Here is a 19,620-nt window from a genome sequence, read left to right as displayed (position 1 = left end):
GGCTGATGTGTATAATTGTTAGTTCCAACCTGTGCATCACTTGTGCCTACAGCCTGTCAGGGTGCCCCAGAGCCTTACACGCCAAGAAGAAGGCCAAGTTCCCCTCAGAGGACTACCTGGGCACCAAGTTCAGAGCGGGCGATGGTGAGACACAGCCAGACACAGACGCACGTTGTTGTTAGAATCCAGCACAATCAAATGCGGCGTCCGTCTCCTCCTTCCAGTTCTGGACAGCGATGAGGACATCAAGCAGCTCAACAAAGAGATCAACGACCTCAACGAATCCAACAACGAGATGGAGGCCGACATGGTCAACCTGCAGACTCAGGTGCGGGTCTCTACATTTCTACATTGGCTCCCGTGAGGTTTCCCAGCCGTGTATTTATGTTTGCGTTCTCATCAAGTCATCGAAGAAAAACATCGATCACCCCCAAGACTAATCCCTGAAACCTCATCAAATATTAATTTCCCGTTGCAGATTAGAGGCAGCCTTAAGCTTAAAGCCAAGTCGTTTAAAAGCCGTGCTGTTGGTGTGTGTTGCAGATCTCCTCCATGGAGAAGAACCTGAAGAGCATCGAGCACGAGAACAAGATGATCGAGGAGCAGAACGAGGCCCTGTTCATGGAGCTGTCCGGTCTGAGCCGAGCGCTGATCCGCAGCTTGGCCAACATCCGCCTGCCGCACATGGTCAGTTAGCATCTCCCACCCGCACGCACACGAGCACCGCCTCTCAGCGCAACACATTCATTTTAGATGAGCCGCGCACGGAGCTGTTTGTTGCTCGCCTCAAATGGGTTGTTGTCCGCGTCCCAGCAGGAGCCGATCACCGAGCAGAACTTCGACAGCTACGTGAGCACCCTGACCGACATGTACACCAACAAGGACTGCTTCCAGAGCCCCGAGAATAAGGCTCTGCTGGAGAGCATCAACAAAGCTGTGAAGGGCATCAAAGTCTGAGGCTCGGCGCGCGTGCACAAACACGGGAGCGGTCCTGAAGCGCGGGAGCGCGACGGAGGTGGAGACGAAGCGAGATGAAGGAGAGATGTTGAAATACTCTACCATATATTGAAATACGATTCAAAAACAACAAAAAAAAGGGAATTCAGGTTATTTAACGGCAACTTTAAAAGAAAATCAACCCAGGGAGCACTCTGTTGGAAGAGAAGTGACGAGGACCAAAATCCACCACGCTGCTGCTGGGATTGGAGGGAGGACGGCTCCTTCAGCCAGGACGGATGGAAGAGCAGAACCACCCCCAGAAACGCTGTCCGGGGGGTTTATCGTGCTGTTTGTTTACCTGTTGTCTCTTTTGTGTCCTTAACTGTTCATGGAGGAGGCGTCCGCGGAGGACGGCGCAGGCTCTACAGCGCTGCCCTGTAGCACTCACGGCGGCGCACGGAAAAACAGCCCCACACACTGTCCGGCTCCTAGACGCGCACACGCACACACCCCGGCAATATGAAGCATGCACTAAACTGAATTCTTGTTTGCTCTGTGGTATTACTGCGGCAAAGGCAAAGTCAGCAGTGCAATGTTGACACAGCGCAGAGGGAGAGGATTCTTTGAGCAAGGTCACGAGGCGGATCCAGGAGCGCAGGCCGGTTGTTTTCCACTGGACGCCCGGCGTCACGCTCGAGGGCGTCTAGTGAATCCTTGCTTCATTTGACTGAAATGATGATAGGAGTAGTGTGCACACGTTTCGGTTTCAGTTAGTCATATCAATAGTATTTATCACATAGGAATTGCACTTCATTTCAAGGAATAGTTTTGTGGTCCAATAATTATTGTTATAATGGAATTATTTAAACTTTTAAATTGTAACTTATTGTCAATTTATGTTATTGAGGTTTATTTATTTGAAGCAATCTATTTATTAACTTTGTTTTTGTAATACACAAAAATGCATCTTTACTGATTATTATGGTCAAAGTGATTCGCAGATGTCTTAGTCAATATTTTAAGAATCTATATAGATACCTGACGAGGCATATTTGGTTTTGAGTACTTTTTAAAAAGCCTTTTTAAGTGCAGATGTTTTATAACAATGACAAATTTTTTGGATAATTTTACAAAAAAAACAATTTTTGGGGCGGGGGGGTTGTTTTTTTCCCCTTTTGTTTGTGTTATTTCTGTTACTGCTACAGTCAGAATCCCCATGCGGAGAAAAAAAAGAAAGTATGTATTTATTATTTATTTAATATGAAAGACATGGACTGATATGGCTGTATATTTATTTTGTTATTTATGTGTGTGATGTGACGGTTGAGTCTGATTAGTCTTACAAATCCACTGCTAATATTTAAATAAAGAAACTCAATACAAATACTGTTTGATTGCTTAGGCTTATACTTAGATATACCAGCAGCCGATTGTAAAGTAAAAAAAAAAACAGAACAACCCAGCAGAAGCAATGACTGTTTGCTTTTGTCAGGTGAAAGACAAACCAAGAAAATCCAGTACAAACCATAGAGTTCAGAAATGTTACCTCTCCTTAGCGTGTTGTAGCGGCCGACGACGGCTCACCCAAAACCTCTGTGATGTACCGGAGACACTTAAATAAGGCTTTGATCCGTCTCTTGTTTGTTCAGCGTGATGGTACATGCAGAGCTGTGTTCCAGCAGTGTGTTAGGCTGGATGAATGGGTGTAGGACACACACACACACACACACACACACACACACACACACACACACACACACACACACACACACACACACACACACACACACATCCCTGCAGATATTTTAGAATGGCCTACTTTGTCAAACTTTTACCAGATAAACAAACACACCCTTGTAGCCTTACTCTAGATTTTAATTTTTTGATGCACAAAGTGCCACTGAGAAAAAAAAAGAGCGAACTCACTTTCTTTCCTGATTCTTAGCATTTCTGCAATGTACTAATGTCTGGTCCAGGGACGACCATGGCATCAAGAGAGTGGTGATTGTTTCAGATGCCTTTATTTCTCTGCCAAGATGGCCATAAGTACACTATATATACATTCTGTATAAATAGATTTTAAAGATGCTATATATATGAATATATACATACATATATTTTTCCAGTGTAATTGTTGACTTGCTCTTCTTCTTCTTCTTCTCTTGTATTATGTTATCAAAGGGTCCCTAGCTGTCTAGAGGAGATGGAGAGGGGCGTTACCAAAATGAGGCAGTTACACTTTATTTAATATCACTAAGACCTGTTCAACTGTGGCTTTAATGGTACCAGTCAGCCAAGCTGAAGGCAAAGTGGAGGTTGCTGATGATACACTACAGTACTTTGGGTGTGTTTTTCATGGGTTTCTTTCCGTTTTCTTTCCTTTCTTTGTCTGTCCTTGATCCAGAAATGTCAGAAACATCTACTGTATGTTGTACTGCTGAATCTGAGTCCGTTTGAAACTCGATGGTTGGCTCTTTGTTCCTAAATGTTGTGAGTTCATGTACAGTAAAAAAAAAAAGATGCCTCTGAATAATGTTCTGCACATAGTGTTTGGCAGCATTGTGCAGATGTTGTGTTGTTAATAGTAAGGTTTGCTCGCTGTGAGCCAGTTCTCTAATGTTGAAACAAGCAAGTAGGCGACTTTAGCATCATCTGCCTTTGAGTGGTTGGTCTGTTGCAGCTACTGTGGTGTAATAGTCTGTTACCCTTGTGTAACTCTGATGTCAAAGGCATGTTGTCAATGTGCTTTTAGCCGATGTAGAATGAAACTCCTTTGTGCACTTTCTACCCATTGGAAATGCCAGCATTTGAGTCTCAGCTGGGGAGAACACCAGTAGATCACAGGCGGCGGAGGGCGTCACAACGCAGCCGCGCACGTTTGTAGCTGTTTGCATAGAGCCAAACAGAGACATCTCTGTGATCCCACGGGGGGTGGGGGGGGGGGGGGTTCAAAGCTCACAAAGTGTGTACGATGAAGAGAAAGGAAGTGGTGCTTTCCTTTCCAAAACAAAACTAAACGAGAGAAAAACCAAAAGAGACTGACGGGAAGCAGAGTTTGGTTCTCAGGTGACTGGGGAGAGCTGCTAGTGCCGAGCCGGGCCGGGCCGGGCCGGGCGGTGCCAGAGGTCGGCCCGTCAGCTCGGCCTAGAGGCGATAGCAGCGGCTGGATCAAGGCCGCGTGCGAAATGAGATGAGTGTGTGGGAGTGGGAAATTGATTTGCCGGGCTACACAATCTCCCCCTTGTTTTCCGAGGAGGCGTTTGTTGCATAAATATGTGTCTATCACTCAAACGAATGTCAACGCTTTTTATGACTTTTAAACCCGCCGCCCTCCCCTCGCTCTTCATGTCTTGTGCAACCTTTCCTCAGGAAAGATAGTTTTGATGCATTTGGTTAACAAAGTAGCAAATTCCTCTTCTGTTGAAATGCACGAGAATGCTACCAGAGAGTGTGAAGCCTGTGAATATTCTCCTAACTTATTTGATATGGCATGACCCCTTTTAAACTGCTTGATGAAATTGTCTACTGAGGTATGTAAATGAATAACACTGAGGCCATGAAAGCGTAGCATTTTCAAAAAATGTCAGCTGAGAAAGCAAACGCAGCCTACGGTTGGTTCCGCGCCCACGCACTGTATGTTTTCTTATTTACATAAAAGTCCTGAGTGATGGAGTGAGGAGCCGTATTATTCCAAATAGCAAAGGAAATTAAAAAACAAACTGGTCGGGGCCCAGTTTCCCTGAAGCACCTGAATGGAAAATGTATTGACTTCTGGTGACACACAGGCCTTTTGCATCCTGGTTTCATGTTAGCTTTAGACCTGCGCTTGTCAAGAGTGGTCTTACTTTGGCACATGTACACACACACACACACACACACACACACACACATACATGAACGCACGTACACATATATGAATGCACACACACATATATGAACGCACACACACCTTGTCGAGGAAGACTCACTCCAGAAAGAAATGTCAAGTTCAGTGGCACTTTTCATCAAGCTGAGCCAAACTATAAGCCCCGCCCCTTTCTCCTCCTCCTCCTCCTCCTTCTCCCCCGCTGTGGTGACAAACTGTGTGGTCTTATCATGTGTGCCTTTCTCACTCCACTCATTGCAGGATCTGGTATGTTTACACTTGGCAAACCTGGCTCTAACACTGCTTAAACATCTAGATCTGGATCTGGGGGGGTTTGGGGGTTGGGGGGGGGGGGTACAGTGCGTTCTCACGTGCAGGCGGAGGCCGTTGTGTGACAGAACTACGAAACAACAAGCTTTGTTAGACTAAAGAAACTGTGTTCTCATTCTGTCGATTCAGGTACCAAACCGCATTAACAGTTTCTGTGAAGGAAGGAATCTGGAGCATCGTCACCGCCATCATCATCATCATCCTCACCCTCTTCATCCTCATACCTAGATAATGCATCAGTGTGCAGGGCATTATTTTGAAACAAGTGGAAGTCTCTGTACATATTTGTATTAAGAAGAAACAGTGTTATTGTTGTTGTATTGAAAACAATTTAAGAAAATGGTTCAAAAAAATAATAGTTTGTGACAAAGAAAAAAACATCCACAGCCAAGGGTTGTCCCGCTAGCACATTTTTACAGAGATGAGCTATTTTTACTGGTGATTTTCTAGGCATTGATATTGAAATCCTTTTAAGAAAGTAAAAAACCTTCCAAAATGACAAGCACTTCCACAACGATAGATTGTATGGTCAGTTTTGTTACTTTTGTAGACGTGGTCGTTCCATTTTGTAAAGCGGGACAGGCCTTGGCTGTGTTTCCTCGGGGTCTCATGTTTTTTCTTTCGCCGATTACCTTTGAGTTTTTGTTTTTTAGGAAGTAAAACACTGTAGATGGGCTGAATTTGTGACTGTGTGTTTGTGTACTTGTGTACATGTTCCCCTGTTCCTGTGTCAGTGTTATATACCAGAGACGTGATGTCAGTTATCGTGGGGGTTTGAACCATTTCAATGTTCTCTATGAAAAACAAATAAAGAAGCATAGATGAGAAACGACTACGTTGCATCTTTGAGCATTTGTGTGTTTCAGAGTCACTTCAGGAGGAGCAGGTTTGAAACAGGCTTTTATTTGTGCGGGGAACTTTTTTTGTCAACCTGAAACGTGCGTATATAGAGTAACATGGCCTCTGCAATGGAGCTTTTTGAAGACGTGATGAGATCTACACGAACACAGTGGAGTGTCATTCACTTCCTGAGTGAGTGGCAAACAAAATGGGGGCCTTCAATGTGCTGTTGGCATGTTCACATGTAGCATTTGTGTTGAACAGCACTGACACCTGGTGGATGCTTGTCCTCCTCCAAACGTTAACATGTTGCTTTGCAGCACTCTGCATGAGAACCCATGCTCACAAATAGACATGTGAACATTCAAGATAAATGTGACATAGATTAATAGATCCAGCTTGTCAAATAATGGTCTTAATAACAGAGAAGTTAAAGTCTGGTAATTAGTTTGACAAATTCTTAAATATAAATATTATGACGACCTAAACAGCATGAGACTAGTACCTGTTAGCTAATGTTGTAAGAAATTAGTAGTGGACTAAAAGTATAATACATTCCACTCTACTGAAGTGGAAACTACTATAAAGTTTAACTTTGGTTTGTTACCACAGCTAATAAACAGTGTGTGGACCAGAGAGACAATAGAAGCTGTGAGTGTGGATTCTCCGTGACGAGGCTGGATTGAGATGTTCAATGGCTTCTGGGCAAAAACAAGCTGCTAGACCCCGGATAAGTCAGCCCTCACACCTCTGTGCAACATGTGCTTCATGTGCGCTGGAAGACTGCACAGCCTCGGGTCAGCGCGGCCACGTAGGACTGTGTAACAAATACACAAAGACACACAATGTAGTGACTGTGCAGAAGAGCTCAACAGCTACGATTGATTTGTACTCACATTTGGTATGAATGGGTTTAAAAGATATTGTAAATGCAATATTCAGCAAAGTATATATAATGTTATTTGTTTCTATATATTTATATATTTAGACAATAACAGTGGATTCAAAAGTAATTAAACTGATGTTTACTATCTAAAGTGGCTGGAAAAATATTGTGCAATGCTTCATTGCCTCAGTGGTTCCTGTGCTCCATGCTGGGATTCTGTGTTCATTAGTATACACTAATATACAGGAATAAGATAAAACATTAAAAATGACGTGTATATGAAAGAACATTTCTACAACACTTTCTAGTGCTTTGAGTTGTGTGGCAGCATGAACAACAGAGAAAGTGAAACAGAGAGGTCTTCCAACTGTGACAGAGGTTTGACTGGTGTGTTGGCCTGGTGTGAGTCACTGACCCACTGACCCAGTGAAGGTCCAACACAACAACCATCACTCACCTGGACTTTGGCCATTGTCCCTTAATGGTCAATCAATGCTTTTGTTGTTAATAACAACATAACGTTTGAGCTTGCAATTCCAATCAGGCCTCAACCAGTGACGGTGTCACGTGGTAAATGCTTCTTTAAATATAAATCAATCAATCAATCAGACAAACCGTTAGCTCGGATGATAAAAGGTTTGCTCGTTTTTAACCCCTCCGTGCCCGGTGGCTGACTGGCTCTGCTATGTAGGCCATCCTCCTCTGCGTGCGTAACGTCTGACGTCACGGCGTCAGCTGGCCGAATGTTTACATTCAGCAGTTGTGCTTCTGACTGAAGTCCCCGCTCAACAACAACAAACGGCCGAACGCGAGGAGAACGGCGGAGACGGAGGCCATCGGTCGGCGTTCTGAGAAGGTACGGCGGCGGATCGCTCGCGGCCGGACGCGGTGTCGGCTGCGGGTTTGTCTCGGCCAGCGCTCGTCAGTCCCGTCTCGATTCGTCTGCTCGGCTAAGACGACAATGCGGCTGTGTTTGTTCGCTCGTGTTTGTTTATGTTGACCTTGCCGGCGCGCGACGGCCAGCCGCGGATGTGACCGTTCCCTGCGCGTTTCCCCGGCGGGGGCCTCGCTCGCGCCGCCGCACGGTTGCGCGCGCTTCGGTGCGTGCTCGCTTGGGGAATCGGATCACCTGAGTGGCGCAAACAGCAGCCCGCATCAGCGTGCGGGCGCTGCGGGATATGCGCTGCAAACCCCGAGCCGCTCGAGCCACGGCTCGCGTTGTGACGTTAAACTTGCTTTGGAAACCACGTGAACCAAAAGCTGCAGCGGGGGAACGACAGAGAGTGAATGAAACCCGCAGCTCTAATGGCAGCGTTTTGCAGGAAGCGTGTACCCTACTAGCCTACTAAACCACATTAATGTGTGGCAGACGGGCCACAGCGCCCCCCGGCGGACACCCGTGGTAACGCACTGAGTCCGCGAGCTTCTCTGTCCAAGGATGTTGGCAGAAAACGAATATGACTCGTTTCTAGCGCACTTACTAAAACCACACTGTCAGTATAAGATGAAATAGGCAGTATATGCACGATATTCACAAAAAGCACGAGCCATTTGTGTGACATTATTGCTTCCTGTTGATTGACAGCATCCTCTTCAGCTCAACCTCGTGCCAAAACAGGCAGGAGATGCAGTAACAGCTCTGCTCACCGTCCTTTGTTCCTTTATTGCGGAGCATTTGGCAGCCGTTGCTTCCTGTGATCTCTGGCCTCTTGTGCTGTTTTTCACACTGGCCCGAATCGCAGCCACAGCAGCTTTCACGCCTTCTAATTCTGCTTCCAGAAGTGCGACTTTAGGTCCGTGAAGATGGAGACAGACTTTATTCACGCTCACGGCCTCAGTCAACAATTAATTTAAAGGTGGCAGCAGTTTATTTGTTAATATATACTACTACATATTAGGTTCTACTACTTTCTGCAGCTTCTGAAATTCATTATTATTAGAAAGTATAGAAATGAAAACATACAGTAGAGCTGCTCAAAGCAAAATCCTGTGATGTTCGATGTCCTCCTCGTTTGCTTTAGTTTAAACCCACTCCGTGATGCTGATGATGGGGTGCCATGAAACAGAATGGTGTGCTCTGTGATTAGTCAGGATGGGTGGAGCTGTGAGTGCCGGCGAGGACAACGACGACCTGATAGACAACCTGAAGGAGGCTTACTACATCCGCTCGGACCTGGTGGAGCGAGCCTTTCGAGCCATCGACCGGGCCGACTATTACCTGGACGAGTACCGGGACAACGCTTACAAGGCGAGTAGAGCCGAGGCAGCTTCGGGGGGGCCCTGCTCCGGAGGAGGCGCTGAGCTGACGTGACCTCTGTCCCCAGGACCTGGCGTGGCGCCATGGGAACATCCACCTGTCGGCGCCGTGCATTTACTCGGAGGTGATGGAGGCGTTGGATCTCCATCCTGGCCTGTCCTTCCTCAACCTGGGCAGTGGGACCGGCTACCTCAGCACCATGGTCGGCCTCATACTGGGTATGAATGCTGACCATAAACTTTATGAGTCTTTGAAGCAGGTCTGAGAGAACGACCGCCCTCAGCACGCTCTTGATATCTTTCCTTGTTTCACATCCTCACGTCTGTGTAAATGCGGCTGTTACAACGGTTCCAGGACCGCTGGGCGTGAATCACGGCATAGAGCTGCACGCCGACGTGATCGACTACGCCTACCAGAAGCTGGACTCCTTCATCAGGACCAGCGACAGCTTCGACAAGTAGGCGGCCGCCCCGGCTGCGTCCGTTGCGCCTGTGCGGGTTTCCCTCACAGCGTCTGTGCCTCCGCAGGTTCGAGTTCTGCGAGCCGTCCTTCGTGGTGGGGAACTGCCTGGAGATCCCCCCAGAGAGCCGCCAGTACGACCGGGTGTACTGTGGGGCCGGCGTGCAGAAGGAGCACGAGGACTACATGAAGAACCTGCTCAAAGTGGGCGGCATCCTGGTGATGCCCCTGGAGGAGAAGGTATTTGGTCCTCCTGTTTATTACCCTGTGCTCTGACTGGGGGAGGGGCCTGTGACCCACCTTCGCTCTTTCCTGCAGCTGACCAAGATCACCCGGACTGGGGTGAACAACTGGGAGACCAAAAAGATCATCTCCGTGTCCTTCGCTCCTCTCGTGCTGCCTAAACACAGCACCAACGGCAGACCCAAGACCGCCCCACTACGCAAGTCTCCCTTCAGATTGACACATGAAGCCACATTTGAAAGTGCATGCGCTCTCGATGGTTCTAAATCTCCCTCCTCCCCCTCTGTCCCCCCTCCCCCCCTCGTGTGGTTTTTCCGCTTTGCAGCCAAGTACGAGGTGCGGACGCTGCAGGAGCTGGCTCGCATCTGCATCCGCCACACCCTGCGAGTGACGACGGACGGGGGCGACGGTCAGACGCGGGGCCGGGGCTCCTCCTTCAGCGTGGGCCGGGGTCTGGCCGTGGCCGGGCTCCACAAGTACGGGCCCCGCTTCAAGCGCCGCCGCGTCCACCGGCGCCACTGCAACGCGCTGGTCCTGGCCACGCGGCAGGTGGTGTCCAGCGGCGGCGTCGGCCCGGCGCCGCCGCTGGACACCAACAACAACCAGGGGGGGCGCGCGGAGGACGAGGAGGAGGCGGGGGAGCGGGAGGGGAGGCGGCAGGCGCGCGGAGCCAGGAGGGCGGGGAGAGGCCGGGCGGGGGGAGGAGGAGGCGTGGTGGTGGAGGAGGACGAGACGGTGGAGGAGGAGGACGAGGAGGAGGAGCCGGAGGAGGAGGAGGAGGAGGAGGAGAAGGAGACCGGGGAGCTGCTCCGGCCCCAGCCGGCTGTGAACATCCTGAGGGAGCGGATACTGGGCCTGCCCCTGCCGGAGCCCCTCAAGATGTACCTGCTGTTCTACCGAGAGAAATGAGCCCGGCGGAGCCACAACCAGGTCCTGAGTCCGAACCCAGAGCTCAATGGCCAGAGCCTCTGTTACGACCCCAACCACATGTACAAGGCAGGACAACACACCACCGTGGTCTCGCTCTCTCTCTCTCTCTCTCTCTCTCTCTCTCTCGCTCACTCGTCCTCATCCTCTCCATCACACATTCTGCCCCCTACTCCCTGTTTTGTTGAGCCTCCCACCGTTCTTTACTTGATTTGCTCCCTGACTACGTGGAGTCAGGAAAGGGGAGGATGGAGACGAAACAGTTCCGCAAATAAATAGAAGTTAGCACGTCAAAGACACACAGTTGATTAGTTTGCTCTGCACTTGTCTGTAAGTAGGATTCTAGCGGCATCGCTGGCTGAATGATGCTGAGGCTGGACGTGGCATCCAAACAGTGTAGCAGCAGACGAAGAGCAGCTTCCCCACAAACCAAAAAGCAGTCAGTGAGCTCCTTTCTGTCCAAAGGAGTGTGCGATGATTGTACTCGCGTCGTGTGGACGCTGGTTTGTCCACACGAGCTCTGTCACGGTGCGGAAACGGTGCGTTTATTGTCCACAGGACGTGAATAAGTGCGCTGGAGCTCAACTGTCTGGATGCAGGAGAGATGCGCATTCAGAGGTTCCTCCTGCGTCACATTTAATATTGTAGCTACAGCCAGTGACCAAGGCAGCGGCAGCTGTGAGTATTTCCAGTAATTCCCAAATAAAATAGGAGCTTTGCCCCGAGCCCTCAGACCTTCTAAGCATTTCTGTATCTCAGTTTCAAAAGCTTTTTTTGTTAAATTTTTTTTTTAGGAAAAAGTTGATGTAGTGTTTTTTCTATGAACACGTCTCATAGAGAGTTAGTGTTGGTCGTACAACCTTCATGTCTGAACAAAGGGCAGCCTCACTGTCTCTTCCATCACCAAGACTATTAACCAAGTGAATGACCGTAAAATAGTACATACTAATATTCAGATTTACGTCAGTAAACCATGAAATAAAAGCATGAAATAAAAAATACACACACACTAACTGTTCTTGATGACTGACTGCAGGTTTTCTCTCACTGTGCTCTCATGTTTGGTTGCTTGTTTTCTGAGACTTGAAGTGGCGTGTACATATTGTTTTTTATTTGAAGTAATAGGATACTTTTGTATGTAGACACATCTTTTATTCCATTGTTGGGTGGTAGTTTGCAGCTGAACGGGGCATTACTCTTTCGTACCAAACTCTGCTCCCATCGGTGCCAAACTTTGGTTGCTTGGACTACGTTTCATTGTGAGCGGTAACAGCAGGAAGAAAGACTGACCATTTGTTGTTAAAGCTGCTCCATAACCACTGAGATAACTCTTTGTTTTTTAAAGCCCAGCATCGCTCCTGTTTGTCAGTTTGTGTCTGAGGAATGTCTGTGTTGAATAGCCAAGCGATCTTAATTACAGATTTGTAGTTAAATTACGTGCGTGATCTCACCAATAGGAGGACTTTGAATGTGTGCAGCTGATCCAACCCTGAAAGGCAGCATCCTCCCATCACGCCCTCGGAGTGAAGTCGTGCTCCACTCTCGTGTTTCTAGTGCTGCTGGATCTGATTTTGGCCGTACGCCATCCATTCCTCTCCACTTACAGCTCCACTCATGTTCAGTTGCTGTGCAGTTGTGATCCTTCGCTGAATGTACATGGTGCATTTTTTGGGTACTTCACATGAAGTTTTTGGTGAGATTGACTTGCTTCTTGTTTTTAAAACTTGCTGTATTATTGAGTGCAGTTAATAAAGTCCGTTATACAAAAGGAAGTCGAGTGGAAAATGAAAATAATTGACTCGAGTCCACAGCATTTGAAGACTTGTATGACATTCAACAACCTCAGTAAAGCAGGACAGACAAGCGACACCTTATCATTGAAGTGACTTTAATAATATTGTTGGAAAAAGACAACCAGCCGCCGCCTGAAGTGAACCAGCATGACCATCAGCTGGCTGTAGAAACGATACCAGCACATAAAAGTTGGTCATAAAAGTCTCAGATATGGTTTTCGATCCAGTGATGTAGCTATGGGACACAAATAAACTAATATTTCATTAAATTAAGACATTCACATTTTGCTTAGCAAACTCCTATGGCTGATGTATAATCACACAGCTGGACGTATTACTGTGTGCTAAAAGCATGCGACGTGTACACAGCATTGAAATGTTAGTTACAACAATCAGGCCTTACTCTACAGAACATGTTAGTGTCGAAGTGAAATGTACAGTGAACAGGTAAATACTCAACAGTGACGTCAAACCCATCTCCCAGTTCTGTCTCAAGCATGTGCAACTGTTTGCTCACACTTCTGCAACAAAGCTCCAAGTGTGTGACCGCCGACACCGGTGTGTGACCGGTGCCCAACGCAGACGTAGACAAACAGTACGGGTGTGATGCAAAACATAAAATTCCAACCTTAAATTATTTTTGCTCAAAAAATAAAACTATTTGAAAGAACAAAAAAAATAAAAAATTATATCTACATCTGTATATAAAAATGAAAGATTACAATAAGTTAGATTCTTTTCAATATGGAAACTGATGTTTTTTTACATCTGAAAAAGTGACTGAGGATCATAAACAAGTCTATATTCAACGTTAGATAACTAAATACATAGGGTTTGCAGGAATGGGCCAAACAGCAGGAAAGCCTCTTAACTGATAACATGCACATTTTGTGCTTGTGAGAGCATTTCGCCTGCTGTTCGACCCAGACCGGCTGGAAAGTCCCAGTGGGTTGTAAACCCGACACAGTAGCAGTGAGCGGACAGCACAGCCCAGAGCAGCAGAGACGCACGCTGCACCGTGGAGGTTCAAACTGCATATTGTTCATTTGTAGGCATTCAGATGGAATGGTTTTCAGAGCCATTCAAGTCCGTAGTGTTTCGACTGAGTTTTGTGGCACCACCACAGTACTAAGAGGAGCGCAGCGCTCCCCCGGGGGTTTGGAGTTCCACCGGCCCCACGCGCGCTTTCCAAGGACCACACAAATCAACAGCAGCAGAGGAGGTTCAATTCTGGTTTGGCTTCCGGCTTTCTTTGTAAAGAAATCTGGGGTGGTTCAAGGCTGTGTCTAAAAGATCTGCTTCTATATCTAATGAACAGCTCTCCGATGCTGGAATCAATGAGATGATCACACACCAAAATACAGGAGCGGAGGTTGAAGACACAGTTTAAGGCACCTGGGAACCCTGATCAATGAGGCACGTTCCAGGACAGTAACTTTGAAGTGGCCCAGGGTGCAGCTGTGAATGCGTTCTCCCCCATCTCCCCTCACCTCTGTGTTGTGTGGCCCAGAAAAAAACGACACCTCCCGATAACAGCAACATGTGAACAGAGGCCAAGTCTGTACTGTGCTTTGCCTTCTGGTCTTTAAATACACACACAATCATACAAACCTTAAAGGAATAGTGCAACATTTTAGGAAACATGCATTTGTAATGCTAATGTGCAGAAGGGGGCGAGCGGGTGATAAGCTTAGCTTTGCATAAGGTTTGGAAGCACAACCACAAACAACGGCCAAGACGAGCTAATTACCTCTGTGGTCATGTTCTGCACTGTGATGATCTTCTGCAATACTACAAATAAACTTGTTTTCTGAAATGTTGAACTATTTCTGTAAGACACAAAACATGACAAACAGATGGAAATAAAATACAGCGCGGTTTGATAGAAACTGAAATGATCAATATTCAGACAGCATCACACACACAGACACAGATATGCAGCCAGACTGGACACCCTTCAACTACAGAGAAGGTAATGATTCATATAAAGGCGGCAGGTCTTAACCCACCTTCATTTTTCTGCACATTAAGAACATTGTGATGTGTGTATAAGACATTGGTGGCATTAAGCCAAAGGTAGGGGAAGGTAGGCAGTGTAGGGGGGATGTGAGCCTTCATGTGTGGTTCCGGTGCTCAGTCAAACTCACAATAAGGATTTCAAATCTCACAACAAACACAAAGCTCGTGAAAACACTTGGTTGTTACAGTTGCAGTTAAAACCTACAAAAGCAGCATTAGTATGAATTGTTTCCTCCTTTAGTCAGTTTTAGAATCCAGTACTTAGTCTGGACAAACAAACCGATTCTCTTATTGAGTCCAAGAGTAGAAAGGTGCACGAAGGAGGTTTGTGGTAGCGACAGCAGTGGTAAAGGTTGTTACTTGGGGACCAGGCCGCGGCATTGTGGGTAAAGAGGAGATCCTGGACTTGAGGGGCTGAACGGAGAGGTCGGGGTGCTCGACTTCTTACTGGTTCTCGGTCGACTGAGTGCCAGAAAGAAGCAGAGTAGTAAACAGATTACATCAGAGCTTTATGAGCGCACATAGTCTGATGTTTCATTTGCATTAATAAATAGAAACTCAGTACAGGTCCAGGTTTTCTTACCCAGACTTTGGTTTCTTGAGGCTTCCACTGGCGCTGGCTGGTGGAGTTGGTCCCAAGCTGCTGCGAAAGATCGAGGCATCTACCTGAATTTCATCCTCATCTCGGAGGGCGTCCTCCAGAGCTGCCGCCACCTTTGGGGCGATAACTGGCTCCTGATACTCTTTAGTGGTCCGAGCCGGCAGGTCCATGTCCAGCATCAGGATGTTTTCAGCCTGAGGAGCAAAGACAGTAAATGAGCTATGTTAACTTGTGTAGTTGCATATTTATAATGTAAAAATGTCTCAAAACATAACCCATACATTAAAACCGATTACTGAAAAGAATGGCAAATACTGAAGCAGGAATTGCGCGCAAAAATAAAAGCACAGCTTACTTTGTATCGTGTATCAGCTTTCATCATTATGGCCAGGCGTGCATGTTGACTGAGAGGCCTCTTGTAGCCGACTGCAGACAAAGGCCTGGTCATCATCTGATGGTCACTAATACAGATGCAGAGCAGAAGAAGTGTATACAGCAACATGAGGACATTTGTTGTTTCACATCCCTTTTCTATGTATCGCCCAATATGTCATAGAGGAACTAACTGTTGAAGCTTTACCAGACAACATTACAAATAATAAAAGATCATGTGATCCAAAGGGTACGGAAGTATAGATTTATTTCTGTGTGGTACTAAGAGGACTTGTATGAAAGGTTAATGTGTGATTATATCCTGTGACGTGGCTTCAGATGAGAGAGACGAAAGTGGATGGATGTGTCAAATTGTGACATTACTGGTTGGGATAATTCTACTGTACATCAAAGCTTCAAACTTCAATTCCTTTGCAAGATACAGACAAACCAAAAGGTACATCTTTGACTCCATTAATGGCGGCTATACTTTAAACATTAGCTTATAAGTCAGAGCCAATTCCCTATTAATAATTTCAATGAGCTGCTTACGTTTAAGGTACGCAAAAAAGGTGCTGCAACTTACTCCTCTATACGTGTAATAGGCTTCAATTTCCAGTATTCGTCTTCCTCATCTAAGAAAGCCCTGTTCACTATTTTGTTCTTCTCCTCCAAAGGGATGAAGTTCTCAATGATCAGGTGCCTGAAGAAAGACAAACAATAACAGAGACAGATTATTGCAAAAACAGACAGAGACTGTCAATGCTTTGTAGTCTCCTCACTTGCTATTATAGCATGACGTATGCTGGTTTAATGTCATGGTTCAGATGGGATATAGTCATTAATTTCACATTAATTAATAATTTTCACATTAATTAATAATTTACGTCTTCCTGTCAGTGAGATATGAATGCTCCATACTTGAGCTTGAGGTCCCTGGTGAGCTCATTCTGGATCTGTTCCAGCTCCTGCCGTTCGTTGATGTGTTCCTCCTGAATGTCATGGATTTCTGCCTTCACTGCCTGCAGCTTGGCAAACAGCTAGAGAACAGAAGAGTGTTGAGGAAACAGGCATTATCATAATAAAACATCTTCTACAATATCCAGCATCAGAATTTGATTCACACATGAACAGAAATATTTAGGAAATCTTTTAACCAGTTTTAAAATAGCAACTGACCTATTTACACATCACTCATAACACAACATTGTCATTTTTTAAAAACATAAAGTCTCACATATTTCAAACTGGGCTTTCTAAAATAAAGTCGTCAGGCTTCTATTTTTTAAACGGGACCTTGTGCTTCCTAAGCCTTGCTCTACCTGAGCTACCAGGTCACGAAGGGAAGGCTTCATTGCCGTGACAGGATAAGTACTGACCGTTATACAACCAGGGCAGCTCTTAAAGTCTAAATTTAATCAGTAACCATCCTACTTAAGTTCAGAGCTGCTACCTTCTTCAGTTTCTTGGTTTTGATGTCGACCTCCTGCTGTAAAGAACTGTAGGTCTCTTTCAGCTCTAGTGTCTCCTCGTCACGGCTGTCCATCTGCTGCTGCATCTCTCGCTCTCGACGTTTCTGAAAACATACGCAATCCCAAAAGAAGGCATGTAAAGCTGCAAACACAGAGCTGCGTGTGTAATACGGCTACATGGTGAGTGAAAGGTCACGTAAGCAATAGCACAGCAAAACAACTCAGACCCAATGCAAAAACATCAACATTGGTCAATGTCAGTGAAATATGAGAGGTCACAGTGGGGGCAGCCTGCACTGATGCCCTGCTTCTTCCATACAGAAGATATGGATATGGAGACCTTCTAACAAATTGTTGCAACAGCAATTCTGTAACCTCTCATCACAAGGAGTGTTAACTGCGGGGAGAGTTCGTTTGTTAGATTTTCCTTACCTGTTCTGCGATTTCCTGTCTCTTCTGCTCCAGCATCCTCTGCTGCTCATTGGTGTGATCAACAATGTTCTTCCCCCCAACGAGGAGCTTACTCTCCATTGCCTGAACACATGGGGAATATGCGATACGTATACCCTAGTTCATTTCACAATATTTAAATGCATTTCAGTGAACTGAAAAGACGATATCTAGTTAAGAAAGTCTACTAACCTTAACTTTGGCTGCGAGCATTTCTCCAGCCTCTTTCTCCTTCTTCACGTCTTCCATTTTCCTCTCCTTCTCTTTGAGCAGCCGAGCTTTCTCCTCGGCCACCAGGCTGTGATCGTCCATGATGGCCTTCCTCTCCTTCTCCAGCTTCTCCTGCTGCTCCCGCCAGTAATCCCCTCTGTCGTCCCCGTCTTCATCATCGTCCTCCGTTTCTCCTTCTTCCAGATCCTCCCCATCGCTTCCCTCGCCGGCCCGTCTCCTCTGCTGCCTTCTTTTCTTTTTCCCGGAGCGCTTTTGCAGCTGTGCCTTCAGCCTTGCGATCTCTTCCTGAAACTCCCTCAGCAGCGCGTCCTTTGGATCCTCGTTGATGCGCGGTTTATTCTTGATATTTTTAGCTCTGTTGGAGTAGCGCAGTGTTGTCAAGGTCTCCTCAAGATTGTATGATGCTGGTCCAATGTTTGCAACCATGACAGTGCGAGCATTGCCTCCCAAAGAGTCTTGCAAAAGTCGGGTGAGCTTTGAATCTCTGTACGGGATGTGGCTGCTCCGGCCATCCACCAGAGCGGATATGACATTCCCCAGAGCAGAAAGTGACAGATTGATTTTTGTGGCTTCTTTAAGTCTCTCACCCTGAGCTCCAGTTTTAGTCTGTCTTTCACTGCCAGCTAAATCAACCAGGTTCAGTTTGCCCACCCTGATGTGGTTCTCCCCATCCACACCAAGCTCGCTGCACTCAACTGTGATGACAAATATGGCATGTGATCGAGAACTGTGTTCATTCATGTTAGTGGCACCCACGGAACGATTCTGATTGCCCACATTCATGACATGCTCGATTTCACGCACGCTCTTGGTGACAAAGGATGAAAGATCTTTGACATATACACCTGTATCAGGCCTCTCCCTGAGCTCAAGACGCCGTGATTGGTCCCTGGATAATAAGTCTCTAATCTCCTCTTGATAAATTTCTAGATACGATGCCCTGACCAGGTACTGCTGGTTCTGAGACCGTGAAATGTGTGTGAATATGTGCTCAAAGGAGTTGGGAATCACCCCTCTCCTTTCAGCATCATTCCTCACTCCTTCCATGGTGTAGGTCTTCCCCGTTCCCGTTTGCCCATAAGCAAAGATGGTCCCATTAAATCCAAGGAGAACTGAATCCACCAGGGGCCGGAATGTTTCATCATACAGATCTATTTGTTTAGAGTTCCAATCATAGACAGAATCAAAAGTGAAGACTTTGGGGAGTTCACTAGCTGAGGCTTCCCTGGGGTTCCGGACAATAATTTGGCCCAGTTTCACGTCGACAGAGACCACCCTTTCAAACTTGGCCGCCCGTTCCTTTTCGTTCATAGGGCGACAGCGCACCACCACCTTGACGGACTCCGAACTCTTGCTCTTGGACATGGTGAGAAGCAGCTGCCGACCCGCAAGGCTTGGCACGTCGTATCTTGTCTCTTCAAACCGAGGCTTCAGGAGCGGTTCATCAAATCGAAGGCCCACATCAGAACCTGCTGGAGACGACAGAGCTTAAAACCAACATGCAAAGACCACTCGTGGTGACACAAACTATGAAGCAAGACAGATGTCACAAAACAGAATGTGACAGACAGATCTTTCAGTGAATCAATTAGCATGTATTGAGCAGACGAGGTAAAATTAAGTTTATTGCCAAAATCTATATATGTGTATGCTGCTCTGTCGACCGGCAACCAGTGCCAAGTACTGTTATCCTGATTAGGCTAACTGAATTTAGCTTGCGCGTTAACACTAAAGGTACCAAACCTGGTATCTGAGGTTATCCGGTATCAGCCGTAACCATTCAGTAAACTGGTTTTATCTCCTATGTTGTTAAACTGATGTCAGCTAAATAAGGATAGATTCTGCTAAACGCAGCCGAAGACCAACCGGCCTAGCAACCGCAAACACACTGGTAACCTTAGCTACCAGCCTGTTAGCATTACCTGGCTAACGCTAG

The 19,620-nt window shown here is 46.6% G+C and overlaps 3 protein-coding genes across 6 annotated transcripts in view; 2 read left to right on the top strand and 1 right to left on the bottom strand.

Moving 5' to 3' along the window:
- Positions 1 to 5,966, top strand: part of myt1b (myelin transcription factor 1b) — a 77,964-nt gene extending 71,998 nt beyond the window's left edge. For 2 of the 4 annotated variants that reach the window (XM_029156853.3, XM_029156851.3), the window contains exons 22-25: positions 53 to 144; positions 225 to 328; positions 544 to 687; positions 817 to 5,966. In XM_029156853.3, the coding sequence (XP_029012686.1) occupies positions 53 to 144; positions 225 to 328; positions 544 to 687; positions 817 to 957 (481 nt within the window). In that variant the 3' untranslated portion in view covers positions 958 to 5,966. Of the gene's footprint in view, positions 1 to 52; positions 145 to 224; positions 329 to 543; positions 688 to 813 lie in introns of all 4 variants that reach the window. The other 2 variants (XM_029156852.3, XM_029156850.3) reach the window with 1 other exon arrangement.
- Positions 5,967 to 7,561: 1,595 nt separating this feature from the next.
- On the top strand, positions 7,562 to 12,518 carry LOC114859030 (protein-L-isoaspartate O-methyltransferase domain-containing protein 2). Its single transcript, XM_029156859.3, has 7 exons — positions 7,562 to 7,716; positions 8,948 to 9,108; positions 9,185 to 9,335; positions 9,472 to 9,574; positions 9,645 to 9,816; positions 9,895 to 10,018; positions 10,145 to 12,518. The coding sequence occupies exons 2-7, from the start codon at positions 8,953 to 8,955 to the stop codon at positions 10,726 to 10,728; spliced, it is 1,290 nt and encodes a 429-aa protein (XP_029012692.1). The 5' UTR covers positions 7,562 to 7,716; positions 8,948 to 8,952; the 3' UTR covers positions 10,729 to 12,518.
- Positions 12,519 to 12,617: 99 nt separating this feature from the next.
- On the bottom strand, positions 12,618 to 19,049 carry kif3b (kinesin family member 3B). Its single transcript, XM_029156854.2, has 8 exons — positions 17,646 to 19,049; positions 17,436 to 17,537; positions 16,985 to 17,107; positions 16,453 to 16,571; positions 16,118 to 16,234; positions 15,515 to 15,620; positions 15,142 to 15,353; positions 12,618 to 15,020 (listed from the first exon to the last, which is right to left on the bottom strand). The coding sequence occupies exons 1-8, from the start codon at positions 19,047 to 19,049 to the stop codon at positions 14,915 to 14,917; spliced, it is 2,289 nt and encodes a 762-aa protein (XP_029012687.1). The 3' UTR covers positions 12,618 to 14,914.
- Positions 19,050 to 19,620: the final 571 nt, after the last annotated feature.

This window comes from Betta splendens, chromosome 7, assembly GCF_900634795.4.
Source record: "Betta splendens chromosome 7, fBetSpl5.4, whole genome shotgun sequence".
In the NCBI taxonomy this organism is placed as follows: domain Eukaryota; kingdom Metazoa; phylum Chordata; class Actinopteri; order Anabantiformes; family Osphronemidae; genus Betta; species Betta splendens.
This window is presented reverse-complemented; position numbering and strand designations above follow the sequence as displayed.